Source organism: Equus przewalskii, chromosome X, assembly GCF_037783145.1.
Source record: "Equus przewalskii isolate Varuska chromosome X, EquPr2, whole genome shotgun sequence".
NCBI lineage: Eukaryota > Metazoa > Chordata > Mammalia > Perissodactyla > Equidae > Equus > Equus przewalskii.
The window spans coordinates 862,501-881,233 of NC_091863.1; the positions used below are offsets into that span (position 1 = coordinate 862,501).

An 18,733-nucleotide genomic window follows, 5' to 3' on the forward strand; every position below is an offset into this window, starting at 1 on the left:
CCATCCATCCACCCACCACCCAAACACCCACCCATCTAACTGTCTCCATACCCCCCCGCCACTGGGTCTCTCACACATGCCTTCACCCGGCACAGGTTGAACTTGAAGCACTATCCGTACTCTCTCCATGCTGTTTGCTAGAGGCCCAGAGAAGAAGTGCCTGGTCCGCATCCCTCTCGTCTCTGCCTGGGGAGTGATAACCAAGGTGCACTCCTTTTGCTGCAGTGTCGTAAAGGGGAGTGGGGACCACGCTTTCCCCTGGATGTCAGACAGGGCTCCTTGCGGCGAGGGACCTCCCTGGGCAGCCAGTTTCCAGGAAGAGAAGCTTATAGTAGAGGAAGCCAGAACTGCAGGGGCTACGTGATACATGGCCTCAGTTGCCAGGATGTGGGTTTCAGATTCACCTGGAGGGTTTTAAGCCGACAGTTGCACATTCTCGCTCACCTGCAGAAGACCCCGCTGTGGTCAGCAGCGTGGAGAGCGGGTTGGAGAAACTGAGGCTGTTGGCAGAGCCTGGACCAAGGCAACGGGGCTGGGAGGGAAGGGACAAGCCATATCAAGGAATTAAAAACCTTGAGTAGGGGTCTATACAAACTGGCCCCACATTGGCATCCCAGGATGCCTGGGTCCCAGCCTCTGCGTTTTCTGATTCAATTGGCCTGGGGCACGGCTTGAGCCTGCAGACTTAAGAAATCTCCCCCGGGTGATTGTAAGGTGCAGCCAGAGTCGAGAACCGCGAGCTTACAGTCAAACTGTAAGATGCACAGCAATCACCTGTGGAAAAATGCTTGGCTGGGAGGGAGGATGGAGGGCTTCCCAGAGGAGGCAGTATTTTCTCAGGGCTTTGAGGCATGAATAGGAGTTTTTTCTGGTGTTGGAAAAAAGGGATCGGTGTTTATGGCCAAGTAGAGGATCTGAATGAAGGCCCCAGATGCTCAAACTGTGTTTCTCCCAGGGCCCTGACACTCATTCAGAAGATGCTGGGGTGATTGTAAATTTTTGAGGGACGCATGGCTACATCTGTTGGACAGGACCGCAGGAAGTGCTGTGGTTAAGTTGTTTGAACTGAAATACAGTCCATCCTTGGTATTCACGGATTCCATGTTTGTGAATTCACCTCCTTGCTGAAACTTATTTCTTAGCTCCCGAATGAATATTCTTTGAGTTCTCGGACACGTATGGAGTGGCAGAAGATTTCGGTCACCTTTCAGCTCTCAGACTGTCGACAGCCGTGCTTTTCATGGTCTCTTTAGTGCCACATTTTTGTGCTTTTGGCTGGAGATTTCGCTGTTTGAAATGGCCCCCAAGCACAGTGCTGAGGAGCTATCTTGTGTTCCTAAAAGCACAAAAAGGCTGCGAGGTGCCTTATGGAGAAAATGCATGTGTGACATGAGCTTACGCCAGGTGAGAGTCGTAGTGCTTTTGGCTTTGAGTTCAGTATTTAAAGACAGGAACACACATAAAACAAGGTGGTGAGTTGACTGACTAATGGAATTGTGACCTGAGGCTGCAGGAACCGAACCCTGTATTTCTCTAAAAACAGTGGTTGAATATTGGTGAATACAGCGTTTCCGGCAACCCTTACAGAACTTCACTCCCACCAATAATGAGAATTCACTGTGGTTAATAAACAGAACTGTCACGTCTATTTTGGGGCCTCGGGCCAGTTTCCGGAGACACAAAAGTCTCATGATCTGATAAAGTTTGGGGCCATCTGACGGGTGATTTGGGGCCAGCCCGAATTGGGGGGTGGGCAGTGGCCAGTGGAAGGGAGCATGGGTGCTGGAGATGAAGTTGACCACTGTGACGGCTTCCCCTTGGGGTCCCTCACTTGGAGAATTTGGGGTGCCACCTGCACCTCTGTTCTGTCTCCCAGGGCCTTTGGACTAGAATTGTCTGTAGGCAGGGGACCCCGCCTCGAGCCCCCGAAAATCTGGACTCAGGATTTTCAGGGGCAGGCCAGGTGACTGGCTCTTTGTTTCCAGAAAAGCTTTGCCCGGTGTCCGAGGACGCGGAGCCCAGAGCGCGCATGGGGCCGCCGTGTCCTCGCCTGGTCTGTCTGCACGGTGTTCTGCACCTGCTGCTTTTACGGGGGGCTCGCAGGAACCCTGGGAGCGAGGGAGGGAGGAGGGAAGGCACGAGAAAGCAGCTAGACGGGAGTCGGGAGTGGAGTGGCCGGGGGCAGGTGCCACCGTCCCACGGGGTGGGGACCCGGGCGCAGGCGCTGACCGCGGGCGGCCGGGCGAGTGGTGGGGTCCCCGTCTCGCCCACCCCGAGTGGAGAGTCCTGGAGATGAACTGGGTTATCTAGGAAGCCCCGGGCACATCCAGGGGCAAGCTCAGAACACGCCCCAAAACTTCTTCCCGGCCCGCTGTTACGATGGTGGAATCGTTGTGTTATTGTCATGCTTACGAAAATCTCAAGGTCCGAGGAACCCTCTAACTGCCTCGTTTTTATTTCCATTCTGATTTTATTATTTACTTTTATTTGTTCTTTTTACTCTTTATTTATTCTATTCTGATTTCTGTCATTTATTTCTATTTTACTTATACATCTGTTTATATAATTTGTAGGTTCTATGTATAAATTATGTAATTTATAATTTCTATAATTTGCTGTTATAAATCTGTGTAGTCAGTTTCTGTTCTAGTTTTATTTCTGGTCTATTTTCTATTTTATTTATACACGTTTGTTTCTATTCATTCATATTCATAATTCATTTCTATTTTACTTATACATATTTGTTTATATAATTTATAAGTTGTATGCATAAGTTATAAATTATATAATTTATCATTACATATAATTGTGCAATTTCTATAATGACATATAATTATGCAACTTCTATAATTTATTTTAAATATTAATGTCATTTCTATAACTTATTTCTACTTTATATAATTTATAGGTTCTACGTACAAATTATAAATTACACAATTTGTAATTTCTATCATTTATTATAAATGTATTTCTATTCTAATTTTCTTTCCATAATTTATTTCCACTTTAATTTTATATACTTATTTATGGAATTTATAAATTCTATGTGTAAATTATAGACGACAGAATTTGTAAATTCTCTCTATAAATTGTAGATTACAGAATTTGTAAATTCTATCATTTACGTTTATATTTTATTTCTACTCTAACGGTATTTCTATAATTATTCCGTTTTACTTTGAGATGCTTCTCTATCTAACTGACGAGTTCTGTGTGTAAAGTATACCTTGTGTCATTTGTAATTTCCATCATTGATTGTTGAAAGTATGTCTCAGAGGGGCAGGCGCTTTCAAGGGTGACTCAGCAGTCCGTCCGGGTGGCGGGCGGTGGCCTCTCCCTGCCTGAGTCACTGCCCGTCCCGCACACCACGTGCAGCCGGGGGGTGGAAACCGCAGAGGCCACACGGGTTTCTGCTGACACTTGGGCTGCTCGCTAATTCCCGGGGAGGCCTGGTCACGCCTCGACGTTCACCGCGGGCACCCGGCTTCTCCGGCAGGCTCCCTGTCTGTGTGGCGGGGGGCCTTTTCTGCACATCCGTCGGCCCCAGTTTGGGGAGCAGTGGGTGCCCGGGTCGGGGAGCCCCCGCCTGTGCCCACAGAAACTGGGCTTCCAGGTGTCCACGGGACCCGAGCCTCTGGGGGTTAAATGGCTTGTTTATGACTCAGGGGTCCCTTGCTGCATGAAACCGAGAGCTGGCCACCTGCCCTGGCCCCAGATTTCTATGGGGCGGTGCTGGGGAGCCTCAGATGGTGAGGGTGGGGCTGCGTCTCCAGAAGGTGGGTCCCCCGTGGGGCAAGGAGGGTCCTGAGAGATGGGGTCCAGGGGGGGATGTCCCAGCTGAGTGCTGGGGGGGGTGGTCTTTTGTGTGGTTTCCTCGCCCCGCCGTGGTCTTGAGTGGGGCCAGCCCAGAGATCAGGCTGGAACACAAGCTCATGCTGCAGGAGAGAGGGCGTTCTCCTGGGACGGGGACCAGGGTGGAAGCCGAGAAGGGACATGGTTTTTCTTTTCCCGTCCACTCTCAGACCTGCCCTGGACGCCCCCGCCTTGGCTGACCTTGGGGCTCTAGAGGGGAGCCATGCAGACAGAGGCAGCCCCAGGGTGGGGGTGGAGTCGGGAGGGCTCCAGGGGTGGTTGGAGGGTCTGCCCTGCATCCCCGTTGTGTCTGCTGTTGCTGGGTTGTGTCAGGGCCACGTGGGGGTCAGTGGAGGGCATTGAGGTGAGCTGTGACCTCGTCAAAGCGGGTGGGGCCGCTGGAAGGGCAGGTGGGGCTGGGAGTGGAGGCAGCATTTTAGTGAGAGTGGCTTCCGGGTCAGTGGCTGTGATGAATCCAGGAGGAAGGCGGGCCGAGGAGGAGGAGGCAAGGGGGAGGTTGGGAGGGACCGAGCTGGGCTGGGGAGGTGTCAGGCCCTGGACACGGTGTTAGCAAGCAGCCAGCCCGACATGTGCACACACATACGTACATACATGCTCACGTGCAATGCACGCACACATGCACAATGCAACACATATGCATTTATATACACACATGTAATGCACACACGCACACACATGGCCAAGGTAATGCACACATGCACATACATACAAGCTCACATGCAGGGCACACACATGATCAGTGCAATGCTCACACAATACATACACACGTGCTCAATGCAGTGCACCTGTGCACACACATACACACATGCTCACGTGTAATGCACATTCACACACATGGTTAAGGCAGTGCACACACATGCAATGCACACACACATGCTCATGTGCAGTGCACACACATGGTCGGTGCAATGCACGCACAACACGTACACACATGCAATGTCCCTATGGACACACATACACACGTGCAATGCACACACACACACGGCCAAGGCCATGCATGCACATGCAGTGCACACACATACATACATGCTCACGTGCAATGCACACACATAGTGCAATGCACATACAATACATACACACATGCAATGCACCTATGCACACACATACACACATGCTCATGTGTAATGCACACTCATGGTCGATGCAATGCACACATGCACATCACACACATGTCCACATGCAATATTCACATGCGTGCACATACATACATGAGTCCATATAAAGAGATCGTCTGTTTTATTTTGTTTCTTCAGTGGTTCCGTCTGTGACCATCCTCTTTATGAGGATAAAATCATAGGAACTGGGAGGGTAACGTGTAAAAATCTGTATTTTACGTTCTGGTGTGTTGCGGTCGGTTTTTAGCATTCCGAAGAGCTCTCTCCGCTTCTTCTTTCTCAGTCCCCCTTTCCCCCCCAAATCTACGTGGTCCCCTCTTGGAACTGCCTTGTCTCGGGCCACTTGTCCTGACTTCCCGGGCGAGCCCGCGGGATGAGGAGTCACCCCAGGGGCGAGGGAAGGCGAACCTCTGGGAAAGCTCAGGGCACCGTCATTTTTGGGGGAAGCGCACAGAGGGAGTGGAGACCGCTGTGGGCTTCTGCGTGAACGTGCGTGACGGCACATGTGTATCGTGAGCTGCGAAAGCACGTGCCCGTGGGGGTCTCCAGGACGAGTTGATCCCCGCCTGCTGCCTCGGGGACTCTGCCGCCTGTGGCAGGAAGAGCTGTCACTGTGTTTGCTCTTTTTTGGTCTGGCGTGTGTGCAGGTGCAGAAACGGCCGTTTCAGGCTCTGAGGTTGTGGGCACAGCCCCCTGTGGGTGCTGGTGTGGGGCCACCGCGGGCTCTGCCTGAGAGCTGCCGCTGCCCGCCCTGCCCCGACACAGGCACCGGAAAACACAACCACACGCGGACATACACACCCCACCCATTCACAGTCACGTCTGCACATACGTACACACAAACCACACATAACTCGTGTCTACACACGGGCACGCGCCACACCTGCACATATGTACACAGATCACACGGATACGTATTGGCACGTGTTTATACATATAAACCACACTATACATGTGCACACGTATGCCACAGCTACACGTGTGCAAACACCAGCCACACCCACCGCCACATATGCACACATACAAGCCGCATGCCTGTAAAGATGCACACATACAAACCACACGCGTGCACACACAAACCACATGTACACGCATACATGTACACACACTACGCCCGCACATGCCTTCACATGCACGCACACACAAACCACACACGTCTACTCATGCACACACATGAACCACATTGCACAACTACACATATGTGCATACACCACACCCACACACATGCTTTCACACATGCATGAACATACTTGCACATATATGCACACACCACACCTGCATGCCTTCATATGTACACACATACAAACCACACACGTCTGCATATGCACACGTGAGTATGCACCTGCATGTATGATACACAGCGTGCCCACATTTGCCTTTGTGTATGCACATATACACGCCACATGCATGCACACGAACCACATGTACACGCTTGCACACAGCACACCCACAAATGCCTTTACGTATACACTCATACAAGCCACACGTATACACGTATGCACACACACAAACCACAGGACACGCTTCCACATATGTGCACACACCACAGCCACACATGCGTTCACATATGCACACGTACAGGCCACACATTTACACATATGCACACCACACGCAGAGATGAAAAACATTTGCACGGTTTTCTGGGTTTGTCTGGTGCCTCTCCAAGAAGCATGCTTTGGTTGTGTCATTCCAGAGAAGGTGCTCATAAAAAGGACGCATTTGTTCTGCATGTTTTTTCCATCGTGTATTGGAAATTGTCGCTCACCTGTTTCCAAGGATCTCCTTTGAAAGAATAGCGCGCGTGCAGAACTATCATGTTTTCCCACGACTTTGATGGCTGCTAAACTCTAAGACCATCGATTGTTTCAAACACGAGCTAACGTTCTTACTTGGAAGCGTGACAGTGACTATTTAGAATGAGAGGAGAAATCACAACGCATTCTGCCTTTTAAAAGCCGCTTCATACCACGGCCATTATAAAATCTGGCAAAAATACCGGGCTTTTTTTTTTTTTTTTTTTTACTGTTTTCTTAATTTTCGAGTTTACTTTTAACTTTCCTTATTTCTAACCGGACTCTTTTTTCTTTTAGACGGAGATTTTGATTTGTCAGACGCCGTTCTTGGTAAGTGCTAGGAAAACCGCTTTTGAGAGTGCAATGAATATTTTCTTGGAACATAGTAAATATATTTCAACGGGAAATCATTCACACACCCTGTGGTGGTCACCAATGCCGAGCAGAGTTGCCAGGCCCTGGGGGAAGGACGGGGCTGTCCCCGGTGGGCACCCTTTGGTACCAGGGAGCGAGGGGCGCTGTCCCTGGGCTGGGGGCCGCCTCCCTCCCGTCTCTGCCTCCGTCTTCACGTGGCTTCTCCTCTGTGTCTGTGTCTCCACGTATCCAGATTTCCTTCTTTTTTTAAGGGCACCAGACCTATAAGGGTCTATGCCAATCCAGTAGGATTTCATCTTAACCAGCGCCATTTGCAACGACCCTATTTCCAAAGGCATAAATATTGCCTAAATTTGCGGGGCACGGTGTTCAACCCAGGACATCTTTTAAACTCCTTGTGGTCCAATGCACAAGGCTGCAGTTGGAACGATGGGGACAAACAGTAGTCCCCAAGAACCAACGCGGACAATCTTATTCCTAATGATGGAGTCCTTTTTGGCCCCTGGGAAGAGATGCGTGTGTTCGGGGGCATCCTTGGTCCTTACAAACTCCACTTGGTCTGCTTCGGTTCCCAGACGGGGTGGCCCTGGGTGAGGGTTCCGTGGAGCAAGGAGCGCGTCCCACATAATAAAGGTGAATGGTATTTCAAGCAGGGGTCCCGCGTCTCTCCTTCTCCCGGGCAGATCTGGGGCTCTCCACGTCGTCTTTGTGCTGAATTCCCGTGCTCCTGGCCCCCTCCTTCGCGCACAGCCTCATCGGCCTCACGAGGTGGGAGGGAGGCGTTGGTCTCAGGGTCAACCGCGGCCGACGTCAGCCTTTGTTCCTGTCGCCGTGGGCCCTACGGGGCTCAAGAGTCTTCTCGTCCTCGGCCGCTACCTGAGCCGTCAGGAAAAGCGAGGCTTCCAGCATTCTCCCGGCTGTTTTTAGGGAAATGGAACATGCTTGAGAATTGGCTGTTGGACTGCAAGTTTTACTGACTGAACTGTCTTTTCTCTTTAGAGGATGATAAGAAACCGACTCCTCCACCCCCCAAAAAACCCGGTGCCGGTAAGAAGCGAACGTTCCTAGCATGCCGAGAAATCGTTCTCGTGTGCCTCAGTTTCCCTAAGGGCTGGACGAGATGTCAACAGCTGTAAAGATGAGGAACGTGGGGCTGCAGATGTGGTCTGGTTAATATCTGAGTTGCGTGGTGACATCGTTGACACTGTCAAGTGCAACGGTTACCGTAACAGAGTGGACGCTGACGCCTCTGGGAGACGCCTTTGGGCCATTTGCAAAACCCCCCTGGATGCTCTTCTTTGAGTGTCCATTCCTGTTTTTGGAAACTCGTTGCTTAGGAGAAACAATTTTAGGCTCCGAGACCCCCATGGAACCCCCCCCTGCCCCGCACAAACTCAGATCTCAGCGTCTAGGACGTTGTTGCTGTTTGTCACTGATCTTTTTAGATAAAAGTCGGGAACCAAGGATGTACAATGGAATTGCCCGAAGGTCACGTCCATTGGTGGTTAGCCACTGGGAGTAAAACTGATGCCCAGAGTTATGCAGCTCTTAGCCCTGTCTGAGTTTGTTTTAACTTGAATAGTTCTGTTCGATTTAGTTCTGAATTTAGTTATTGGGCTTCCCTGTGGAAAGTCATCTCAGGAGTGAAGGACTCAGCATCCGCCTGGTCCAGACCCCGGTCTCGGGACCGTGCAGGCGCACAGAGGATGCCGCAGAAGGCGTTGTTGAACGGCGGAATCTGCACCGTCACGCCCTCCTTGGGGCAGAGACGGTGCTCCCACTCGGGTTTCAGAACAGCTCAGTACGTTGCGTTGGGCGGATACCCAAGTGCCCCCCCCAGACGTAGCTAGAACTTGAAAAGTTCTGAAAACTAAGGCGGCAACCTCTGGAAGCATCAGGAATCGTCGCCTCCTTTGGTTGAGTCAGTAGAACCGCTTTTTAGGTGCACTCCATGGCAAATCTGGCCGCGGACCTCTTCGTGTCCGCCTTGCATATGTTGGGGACCACGTGGGAAGGGGTGATGGTGGGGTTGGAGGTCCCTGGAGGCGGTGATGGGCCGGCGGGGCTGGAATTCCAGCTCGGTCTGTGTGGAGTAAGGGGTTCACCCAGAATTTCGGCATTAACGACCGGTTTCCCTTCCTCTAGACGATGACTTCAATTTGGAAGATGCCCTTGGGGGTGGAGGAAGCAGTGAGTACCTCGTTTTAATTTCCTCTGTGGCCGGCTGGGTGATTATTGTGAAATTAGGATCATTTCAAAGAGACTTCTCTCTCTCTCTTTGTGGGTGAAAGCGGGATTCCGTTTATTTCAAGGTTTCAAGACGCACAGAGCAACGGAGCATATTTTTATGGAGTCGTTGTCGGTCATAAAAGTGCAGAGAAACAGCGGGAACTGAGAATGAGCCAGAATTTCCAGAAAAGGGGTTTCCCCGGGTGGGGTTAGGGAAGGCAAGATGTTAATTAAATTGTCCGTGGGGCCATAAAAGGAGGGGAAGGAAGAGATGAAGAGGAAAGAAGGGAGGAAATGAGAGGAATTCAGTGAGAGCCGGTCCCGAGGGCCAGAGCGGGGCTCGGCTCTGTAGAATGTGCTAACACTCTAAGCCTGTGTAGACTGAACTCAGGATCGAGTTTAACGGGTTCAGTTAACCACTGCCAATTAAAAGACCTCCTTTCTCCCTGCATCCTTTGAACTCTAAAAAGTCGGGAATATGCACCCACGCTCTACTTCTCTTGACCGAAACCAACATTAAACTTCCTTTCTTGTCGCCTCTGTGACTCCGCTGTTCAGGTTGACGGACACAGGGCTGTGGGTTTTCCCATTCTTTAAACTCTGTAGTGGTGGCGTCTGCTTCTCATTCGTTTTCAGAAAATAGGTGGCTGTACTTTGGGCATCCCTTATATTTGACCCCACAGAAGGACGTCCTCTGGCAGAATGGTTACGGTCAAGCAGAGTGCTTGACACAGTTTGTGGTTGTCATCGGCAGTAGGCACCAGGCTTATGGGGTGTCAACTGTTATTAGCTACCGACTGAACACAGGCTCTCGGAGATGTTGTAGGACCACAAGGATAAATCAATTTAAAAAAAAAGGTTTTCTACTAATAAACAATTTTCCAAAATATCAACATCCGATGAGGATTCCCATTGACCACAACGGGACAAGACAGAAACAAGAATATTTCTACATTGTGCCTGAAGACATAAAAAGAATGACACGGTGCGACCACCGTGCTAATTGGGATTCTTGCTTCTTCCCTCCAGCCTCCTCCCTAAAAATACATTTTTAGGTAAAATGTAATCAACATCAAAATCCATGAAGCAGTCATGAGTGGTCTCGCTTCGTGGGCGTGGGACCTGTGTGGTCGCTCACTCGGAAGGAGCCCCATCCTTGGTTGAATGCTCTGTGGCCGCCATATTGAAATTCTTCATACCGTTTGAGCAAGGGGCCCTGCGTTTCCATTTTGCCCTGGGCCCCGAAAACTCTGTCACTGGTCCGCACGCCTGCTTTTAGTTTGTGTCGGAAATAGGTGAGGTGAAGTGTTCCCGCTGGATGGCGATGGAAAGAAACTGGCAGGGGGCTGCGTGTGTGGGTACGCCCACCGTGAGAAAGGACGCACTCCGATTTCTGTTTGGTAAACCATCGGTGTGCAAATGGGTGTTTTGTTTTCTTGACGGCAAAGAGCTCATCGTTGCAACTCTCGTCTTTTGCAGATGACCCTGCGCCACCCGCCCCACCCAAGCCACGACCTCCTCCAAACCCCAACCAGCCTGGATCATCTGGTAAGACCCCCCCGATCCCCGAGGGCCCTCGGTGTGTTTTCCAGAGAACAGCGGTTTCCCCCTCCGCTGAGGGGAGATTGGCAGGTGCTCCTCACGGTGGACCCCCTGTGCAAGGTCGCGCCAATCTCCCAGCAGGGGAAGGCGGTTTCCAAAAAGATGTTTTTTGAGTAGATTTGATTTTTTAACGTGCTGATTATACTTCCCAGATTTTATGGAACCTTGAAAAATGGAAATGCAAGAGTTCAAATATATGGAATCAATGTGGAGAGAAGCATCCACGTTGTGCATTCTCCGTAGAGAAGCTACTGTTTTTTAAAGCTTTTCGCCTTTTTCTGACACATCGTGGTAGAGTAATTTGGCCAACACCAGTTTAGTGAATTGAATGGTTGTTGGAACTTCACATTTTGAATGGGTTTCTTTGGTTTAATTTTTAACACAGAAAAATATAAATACTCCGTGTTCTACCACTGTCGACATTTTGACGTTATTCTGTCCAGTAGTGCATCTGTCAATTTCAATTAAATAAATTTTAAGTAAAAGTGTCTATCTTTTGTTCATATAGTCAGGACATTATTTTTTGCTTGTTAATATTCCATCAACATTTCCTCGTATCACTTAATAGTTTTATCATCGAACTTTCGATGGCAATTAAATGCTATCGTAACCAATCTCTCATTTTGAAAAGGTTATGGTTCTTCTGATATTTTAGAACGATGAATTGCAAAGCAAATTTAAGCCATCTGCACATGCGTGCTTTTTTTTTTTTTTATTATTCCCCAAAAGAGATTTCTAGAAGTCAAATTGTTTCGGCGAGTGTGGGTGAACCCCCTTCAGTTTTTGACGTTTTTCCACAATTGCTGGCAGAATCGTACCAGTTGACCCCGCGTCTGTCCCGCTGTGTGTGCAAATGGCCGTGTCTTCACAGCATCACCCATGCTGGTTATCACCACCGGCAAACCCCTTGTCCGATACAGCGGTGCACAGCATCACGACATTTCGGTCCGTGACGGACCGCCTAGACGCTGGTGGTCCCCTAAGATTAATCCCATTACAGCCTAGGTGTGTAGGAGGCTAGACCAGCTCGGGTTGTGTAGATTCACGCTATGATGTTCGCACAACGATGACATTGCCTAGAGACACATTTCTCAGAACGTGTCCCCTTCGTCCTTCGATGTGTCACTGTAGATCGTGGAAAACGTTCAGCCACTCTTGTCCTGGTTTCGCGTCTTTATTTCTGAAATTTAAAAGAAAACTCAGGGCGTCAAGTGACCACTTTTATAGTTTTTCTGGGCTGTTTGGGTGGCTTGGGATGTCTGTTCTTATACTTTTAAGATATCCAGCATTTCCTTTTGTGTTTATAAGCCTGCCTCGTTTCTTTATGGATATTATTTTCAAACGTTTATTATGAAAATATTTTCCCGCTTATTTTTTTTTTTTTTGCCTTTGAATGTTTCTAACGTTGTTTTTTGACAAGCAAGACTCGAAATCTTTGTGGCGTCCTTTATGCTTGTGTGGCTCCACTGCTGGCTTGTGGCTGTTTTATTTTTTCGTTTCGACTTTGGAATCGTTTTGTCATTGTCCCTCTCCCCTCTTGGAAAAAAGAAAACCTTCTTTTTATTTTCCTTTGAATTGTTCACCACTGTAAACTGATTCATGGCGTGCTGACATATTGGCAAAATTGAGCTTTTTCCTTGGGATTCAATTCTATGTGACTCTTTCTCCTTAGGATATTTAAATGTATTTTAAATTTCCTCCCTGTTTTTATTTGTTTCTATGAATGCATTTTTACGTCCATTTTGTCTCATTATTTCTGTAATATGGAGCAGATTTTGTACATTTTTCCTAAGTAACTACTTAAGGATGATCCCTTGGTAACTTTTAATAGTTTTCCCTTCATTTCTTATCTTTTCTAAGAAGACTGTTGTGTTATTTGCAAATGATTTTTTTCATGTTGTCCTTTTTCATGTTTATATCCTCTCTTTACAATTTCCTTGTATTTGTATCATGCTGCCTTGGCTGGAAAACCCAGGACAGCGTTAAATATGAAAGAAGAGAGGAGACTTTTGTCATTCCTGACTTTGAAGCAAAAACCCAGAGATTTGCCTTTACAGAAAAGAAAATTGCCTTTTTTTTTTAAAAAAAAAAAAATTTTGGTATTTATTTCAGGAACTATCTTTCTATTGCAATTCCCTTTTTTTTCCTAAACAGGAATAAATCAGGGCATGCGGTCATCCACACGGGTGGTCATTTTTTCAAAATTTTAACCCATGACTATGGCACGTGGTATTGAAGGATGTCTTTAGAGAAAATGCGCCTTTGCATTCATGGAATAAATTCTACTTAGTCATGCTAGGTTCTCTTAAGCTGATGGGTGAAATTGGGTGCGTATCCGCTGGCTATTGGCGTCTGGCAAACCATCCTCAAGCCCAGTGGCTTAGAACTTTAAAAATCGGTGCGTCTGACGAGTCTGGGTTGGACTTGCCTGATTCAGGCTTGGTCCTCGTGTGTGTCTGTGGTCGGCTGGTGGGTCTTCCGGGCTGGACTTCTCCGGGGTGGCCTCAGCTGGGCTGACAGGGGTCTTCCTCCTGTGTCTCTCGCGTTGTTACACCCGCCTCCCGTGGGTTCATTCTCAAGGGGCGGAAGCCCCAGCCCCATAGAGGCTATTTTTTAAGTATCTCTTTGTCTGCATTTTGCTCACACCCGGTTGCCCAGAGTCAGTCACCTGGCTGAGTCCAGGGTCATGGGGTGGGCAGAACATTGCACCCCCTCAATGAGGAGGGTGAAAAATTAGGGCCATCCTTGCGATGAGTCTGAACCAGGTAGATCCCTTTAGGACTGTTTTATGGCTATTCGTGCCAAAGATGGACAGGCACTTTTCCGTTTCATTTGAGGTCATCTTTTCAAGGTTTAGTAGCAGCGTTTTTGGTAAGACCGATTTCAGGAGTTTTAAAATGGAGTGGGCATTCATCGTAATTGCATATTGGAAAGATTTCTTCATATGTAAGGTAGTAGCTTTGTGGGTCTCCCCAGATCCACTTTTGATTCTGGTGCTGTTTTCCTTCACTCCCAGACGTCAAGACCCTCCCTCCCCTCAACCGCCAACAATTCCAACACGACAGCTGACGCCGTGTTTTTCCTTCTAGGTGGATTTTCAGATTCCGACCTCGTTGATGGGGATTCAGGTGGAGGTAAATCGAACCCTTCGCCTGTCTCTTTTCTGCCTCTGTCCCCCATGACCGTCATCCTCTCCAGAATCACAGCACGGTCCAAAGTCACAAAGTCAGCAAAGTCAGCGCCGGCTGCCTGAGAATCTCTTGCGAGCTCTGCCTTCTGCAGAGGCGTCTGGGGTGTGGACCGTGAGACTGGCCCCTGGGAGCTGTGTTCACAGTTGGTGGAAATCCCCTCCTTTCCCATGGGGATGGAGGGTGATTCTCAGACCTCTCCTCTAGTGGATCATAATGATAATCGTAGATGTTTATAATAATTACGATATGCTCATGTTCATTTATTGTATTTATAGTTTATCTTAATATATATTTGTATGTCCCGGGAGCCAACAGGAATGTACCTTGGGTCGCCCACAGTCATGGGCGGGGTCTCCGGTGGGCTCCAGGGCCCTGGCTGGGATGCTCCCCGAGCTCATGGGACAGAATCCCTGAGGCATCCAGGACTCGCTGGGTCTTCTGGAACCTGCCGTGGGAGGAGCGGTCTGAGCCTGGTTTTCAGACAAGTGGGAGCGAGATGGACAATGCCTTCAGCAGAGCGGGGTGTCCCCACTCAACGGAGGAAAAGGGCTCCGTGGTATTCAGTGGCCTCATCAGTCCGTCCCATGGTCGTTTCTGTTAAGATACCTTCCCAACTCAGGGTCACAGGAGCTCGTCCTTGGTGTGAGCCTTCCTTTCCCAAAAATCTTCCTGATGCAATTTGTCAACAAGCTTTTGTTCCTCTCTTGCAGCAGGTGGTGGAGGCGGCGGTGGCCATGGAGGCCAGGGTCACGGCAGCGGGGAGCAAGGTACGGACACCGGGTCTGTGACCTTTGGGGCTTCTTGTACACGCTGTCGAGAAAAGGGGGATGCCGTGGTTGACCTGCCGCTTGGCATCTGCACCGTCTTCCTACAGATCCTGGCACGAGGCGTGGTTCTCCGTGCCACGTGTGTTCAAGAGCGTGGCTGACGTAGCCGGTTGAGGTCTTCCCCATATGTCCAGCAAGTGGGTGCTGACATGACTGACCCGCATTTTCAGTTCAGCCTCCCTCCCTAAAAAGTGCCCCGCCTGGTGACCCACAGATGCTGGCATGCGAGCCCGATAGTCTGGTCCCCAGGCCCCCCGGTCAACCTCATCCCCACACGTGGTGAGGTCCGTTCCTCTAGCAGATCTTGGGGACAGAAGCCCATTATGCCGGATCCTGGGTTCCCTCTGGTCCTTGAGCAAAGAAAATGAGGAGGTTGGAGCCTTGACTGTAAATCCCCCTGGCTGCTAAGATTGGTTGTATTCTTGACATGGAAGAACAGATGGTTTATCTCACTTCTCCTTTGTCACAAACCGTTCCCTTATAAGGGATAAGAAAAATAAGCATTCAAAGAATTCCTTTAAAAACTAAAAAACGAGAGAGAAAGAAAAAAGGAAGGAAGGACGGTAGCTTCGTCTTTTGGTATCTCGTGTCCCTAAAAGAAATTGGCGGGTCACGCTTCCACGTTGCTTCTGGCCGAATCGCTCCTTTTAAGCATTTTCTTTGGCAGATGAGATATTTATTCGGGCAAAGATTTTTAACATCTCTCTGCCGTTTTGATCAACGTTAAGACGCGGAGTCTTCAATGTGTGGTGAATAGTCTCGAAACGTTCTTAAAGTTCTTGGAGAAAAAAATTCTTAGAACGTGTGATGAATCATCTCGGAAAGAGAAACGCGAGCAGCGTCCCTTGATTTTATGGATTTGCCATTTTGAAGGTCACGATCTTGGATTCTAAGCTCTCCTTGCAGAGGTGATGATTTGCTCGTCATCCTTGCCTAGAACGAGAAGGCCACTCAGGAGGAAATGCCCCAAGAAGATGTACGCCTAGCACTTTTATTTCGGGCCATCCTTCTTGGACTCCTCATTTCTAGCTTCTGTTGGATACGTGGCTTTATCAGGGAGGGTTGGCCAAGCCTGAAGCGTCTTTTCTACGATGTGACCCTGATTTGCGTACGTTGAAGTCCAGCAGGGCAAAAGCAGCCACCGGCAGTCGGTGTTAGAAGCGAAGTTTTTGCTGACGCCCAGCAAAGTATTTGTTTTTCTTCCTCTTGGGGAAGCTAAGACTTTTCTATCTGGGGAAACGCTTAGGGTTCAAATATGGCAGCTAGAGTTGGGAAGTTCTCTTCGTTTTCCACTGACGGACACTGGTCCCCGAATAAAGGCAAGAGGACGTGTTTTCTGAGTGGCTCCGTGGTTTTAGTGATTGTCCCCAAAAGCTTAGTCATGTGGCAGATTGCCTTGTTCCGTACGAAGACTGTGCAAGCATTGCACGTGGATTGCCCACAGCGCATCGAGGGAGGGAGAAGGGTTTCTTACGTCTCCACGGGGTAGACGCTCATAAGCATGTGGTCAATTTAAAAGAGTGGGGTTTTGTTTCGTGGACGTCAATGTCCGCGTAGCATGGATCACCTGGAATTCTTTCCCGGACCCTTGGGCATTGTCCACGTGTCCTCAGAGGAAATGCCACCATGTTCCAGTTTAGCTCGAAACTACTATCCTATGTGCTGATCCGATTTTAATGCCCGATGTCGGGTGTCCTGCCCGCGACCTGTAGCCTTTCCTACACATCTTCCTGAGGCTCGCTCCCTCTCCTCATTCCGGCCCCCCTTTCGGCGTCACCTTATGCGAAAGGTCGTCCCTGAGCTACCGAATCAGAGGGCCCACCTCCTGCTGTCACCTACCCGAGGCACGTCCTGTGCCCTCAACCCACTAGGATGCTGTCTGTCTTTGTTCCCGGTAACCCACGACCAGGAACGCTGCTTAGCAAATCCTGGGTGCTCAGTCCATAAATGTGGGCGGAGGGATGCTATTCTGTGGACCTCAGAGCTGGACCTCAAATACCCATTGGGAAGCTTTGGGCATGGCGGTCACCCCGCTGTCTCTACACCCCGCTGATTCTCCAGAGAAACAGAACCAACAGGATGCGTGTAGATAAAAAGAAAGAGAGAGATTATGAGGAATTGGCTCGCGTGACCGCAGAAGCCGGGAAGGGCCACCGTCTGCTGTCTGCAAGCTGGAGCCCCTGCCCTGCGGTCTTCTCTCCTTGAGTGGTCTTCCCTCCCCGTCACACTGCCTTGTGCTTCTCCCCACAGCCGACTCCCCCGGGGTGGTCCCCGGCATCGTGGGGGCCGTCGTGGTCGCTGTGGCCGGAGCCATCTCTAGCTTTATTGCCTACCAGAAAAAGAAGTTGTGTTTCAAAGAGAATGGTAAGGCTTCTCCCCTGCTTCCTTCTCTTTGTGCCTCATTAACTTGAAAACTGTGCTTTCTTAAAAAAAAAAAACAAACAAAAAAAAAACTAAACCCAAGCAGAACTCAGGTTGGCATGAAACACGTGGAAGGTGACTGATAGTTTGTGAAATCGCTGGAATGCTGGGATCAGGTTGGCTGGCTTCGATCCCGGCGCCGTCCTGTGTTCAGCGGTGTAAACTTTGTGCAGGTTACTCATGGTCACGGTCTTTAGATTTTACATCCATAAAGGGGGAGATGATAGTCCATACGCCATAGAGTTTTTGTGTGGGTCAATAAGGTCGTGTGTGAAAGTCTTGACAGGTTGCCTGGCAGAGAGTGAGTGTTGAAGAAACGTTCGCTCTTAGGATTTCTTCATCTTTGTCTAGAGTCACCATCATCCTCATCATCAGTGGGAGAAGAGCCATGGCCAGGGGGCCGCCATATTGGTTTTTCCACCCAAGTGAATTAAAATCGAAACACAGGGCAGCAGATTCCCTTTTTACTAAGGAAGGTTCTTGGATGGGATATACGACTTATAGAGGAATATGGAATATGGAGAATGTCACTCTTACCAGTGATTGGAACTCCCTCCTTGGGCGTTTTGAGACGTTGTTTGCAAAAGTCCCTAAATTACTTAGGATCTGCCCTGATGTCAGTGACTTCTACTTATTTTGAACGCGGCTGATGTGCATGCATCTTTGGAAGGCTCTGTCTCCATCTTGTCTTTGTTCCTGCAGGACTAACAAAGAGGGGGCTGCGATGTGGGTTGGGGGAGGGGGGCGTCTCATGGACTGTGGATACCCCTCGTTCTTCGAGGAGCCTTCTGGTGTCTGAACTTCTCATCCTGAAGATGATCTTAAGTCCTTATTCATAGTTAGCCATTGACCTCATCCGCCTAAAGGACCACTTCCTGAGGCCTCTGGGGAAATTCCCAAAAGGTTTGACCGGATGCTGATGGAGGCGATAGACCACAGGGATGGGGGTTACCCTTCCTCTTCCATCATTCCAAACTTCGAGGTCCACAAACACTATTTACAGCCTTTGGATTCAGAGACCTAAAGTAAGCTCCCTCCTCTTGCCATAGAGGCTAAGGGTGCCCAGTGGCATCTCATTTCCCACATGTAACCAGGCACCAAACACCTATCTCCTCTTGCTTTTCCTAGAAATAGCAGAGAGGTTAAATGAATAGGTTAAAATGAATTCGTGTCTCCTTTTCAATTACCTTTTTCCCCCTCTCTGAAGATGCTCAACTCAGAGCGTGATGCTCAGCCAGGAGAAAGGCGTGTTGAACTAGGGAAGGATGCGTGGCAAGTTTTCTAAACATCTGTAGCTGAACCCCAGT

The 18,733-nt window shown here is 49.2% G+C and overlaps 1 protein-coding gene across 12 annotated transcripts in view; it reads left to right on the forward strand.

Annotated features, from left to right (window-relative positions):
• CD99 (CD99 molecule (Xg blood group)) overlaps positions 1-18,733 on the forward strand; it is a 38,329-nt gene that overhangs the window by 10,990 nt on the left and 8,606 nt on the right. For 4 of the 12 annotated variants that reach the window (XR_011535769.1, XR_011535771.1, XM_070603612.1 and 1 more), the window contains exons 2-8: positions 7,079-7,111; positions 8,156-8,203; positions 9,302-9,346; positions 10,865-10,933; positions 14,077-14,121; positions 14,889-14,945; positions 17,256-17,369. Coding sequence is in view for 8 of the 12 variants with exons in the window: in XM_070603612.1 (XP_070459713.1) it covers positions 7,079-7,111; positions 8,156-8,203; positions 9,302-9,346; positions 10,865-10,933; positions 14,077-14,121; positions 14,889-14,945; positions 17,256-17,369 (411 nt within the window). In the remaining 4 variants the exon portion in view is untranslated. The remainder of the gene's footprint in view (positions 1-7,078; positions 7,112-8,155; positions 8,204-9,301; positions 9,347-10,864; positions 10,934-14,076; positions 14,122-14,888; positions 14,946-17,255; positions 17,370-18,733) is intronic. The other 8 variants (XR_011535770.1, XR_011535772.1, XM_070603613.1 and 5 more) reach the window with 3 other exon arrangements.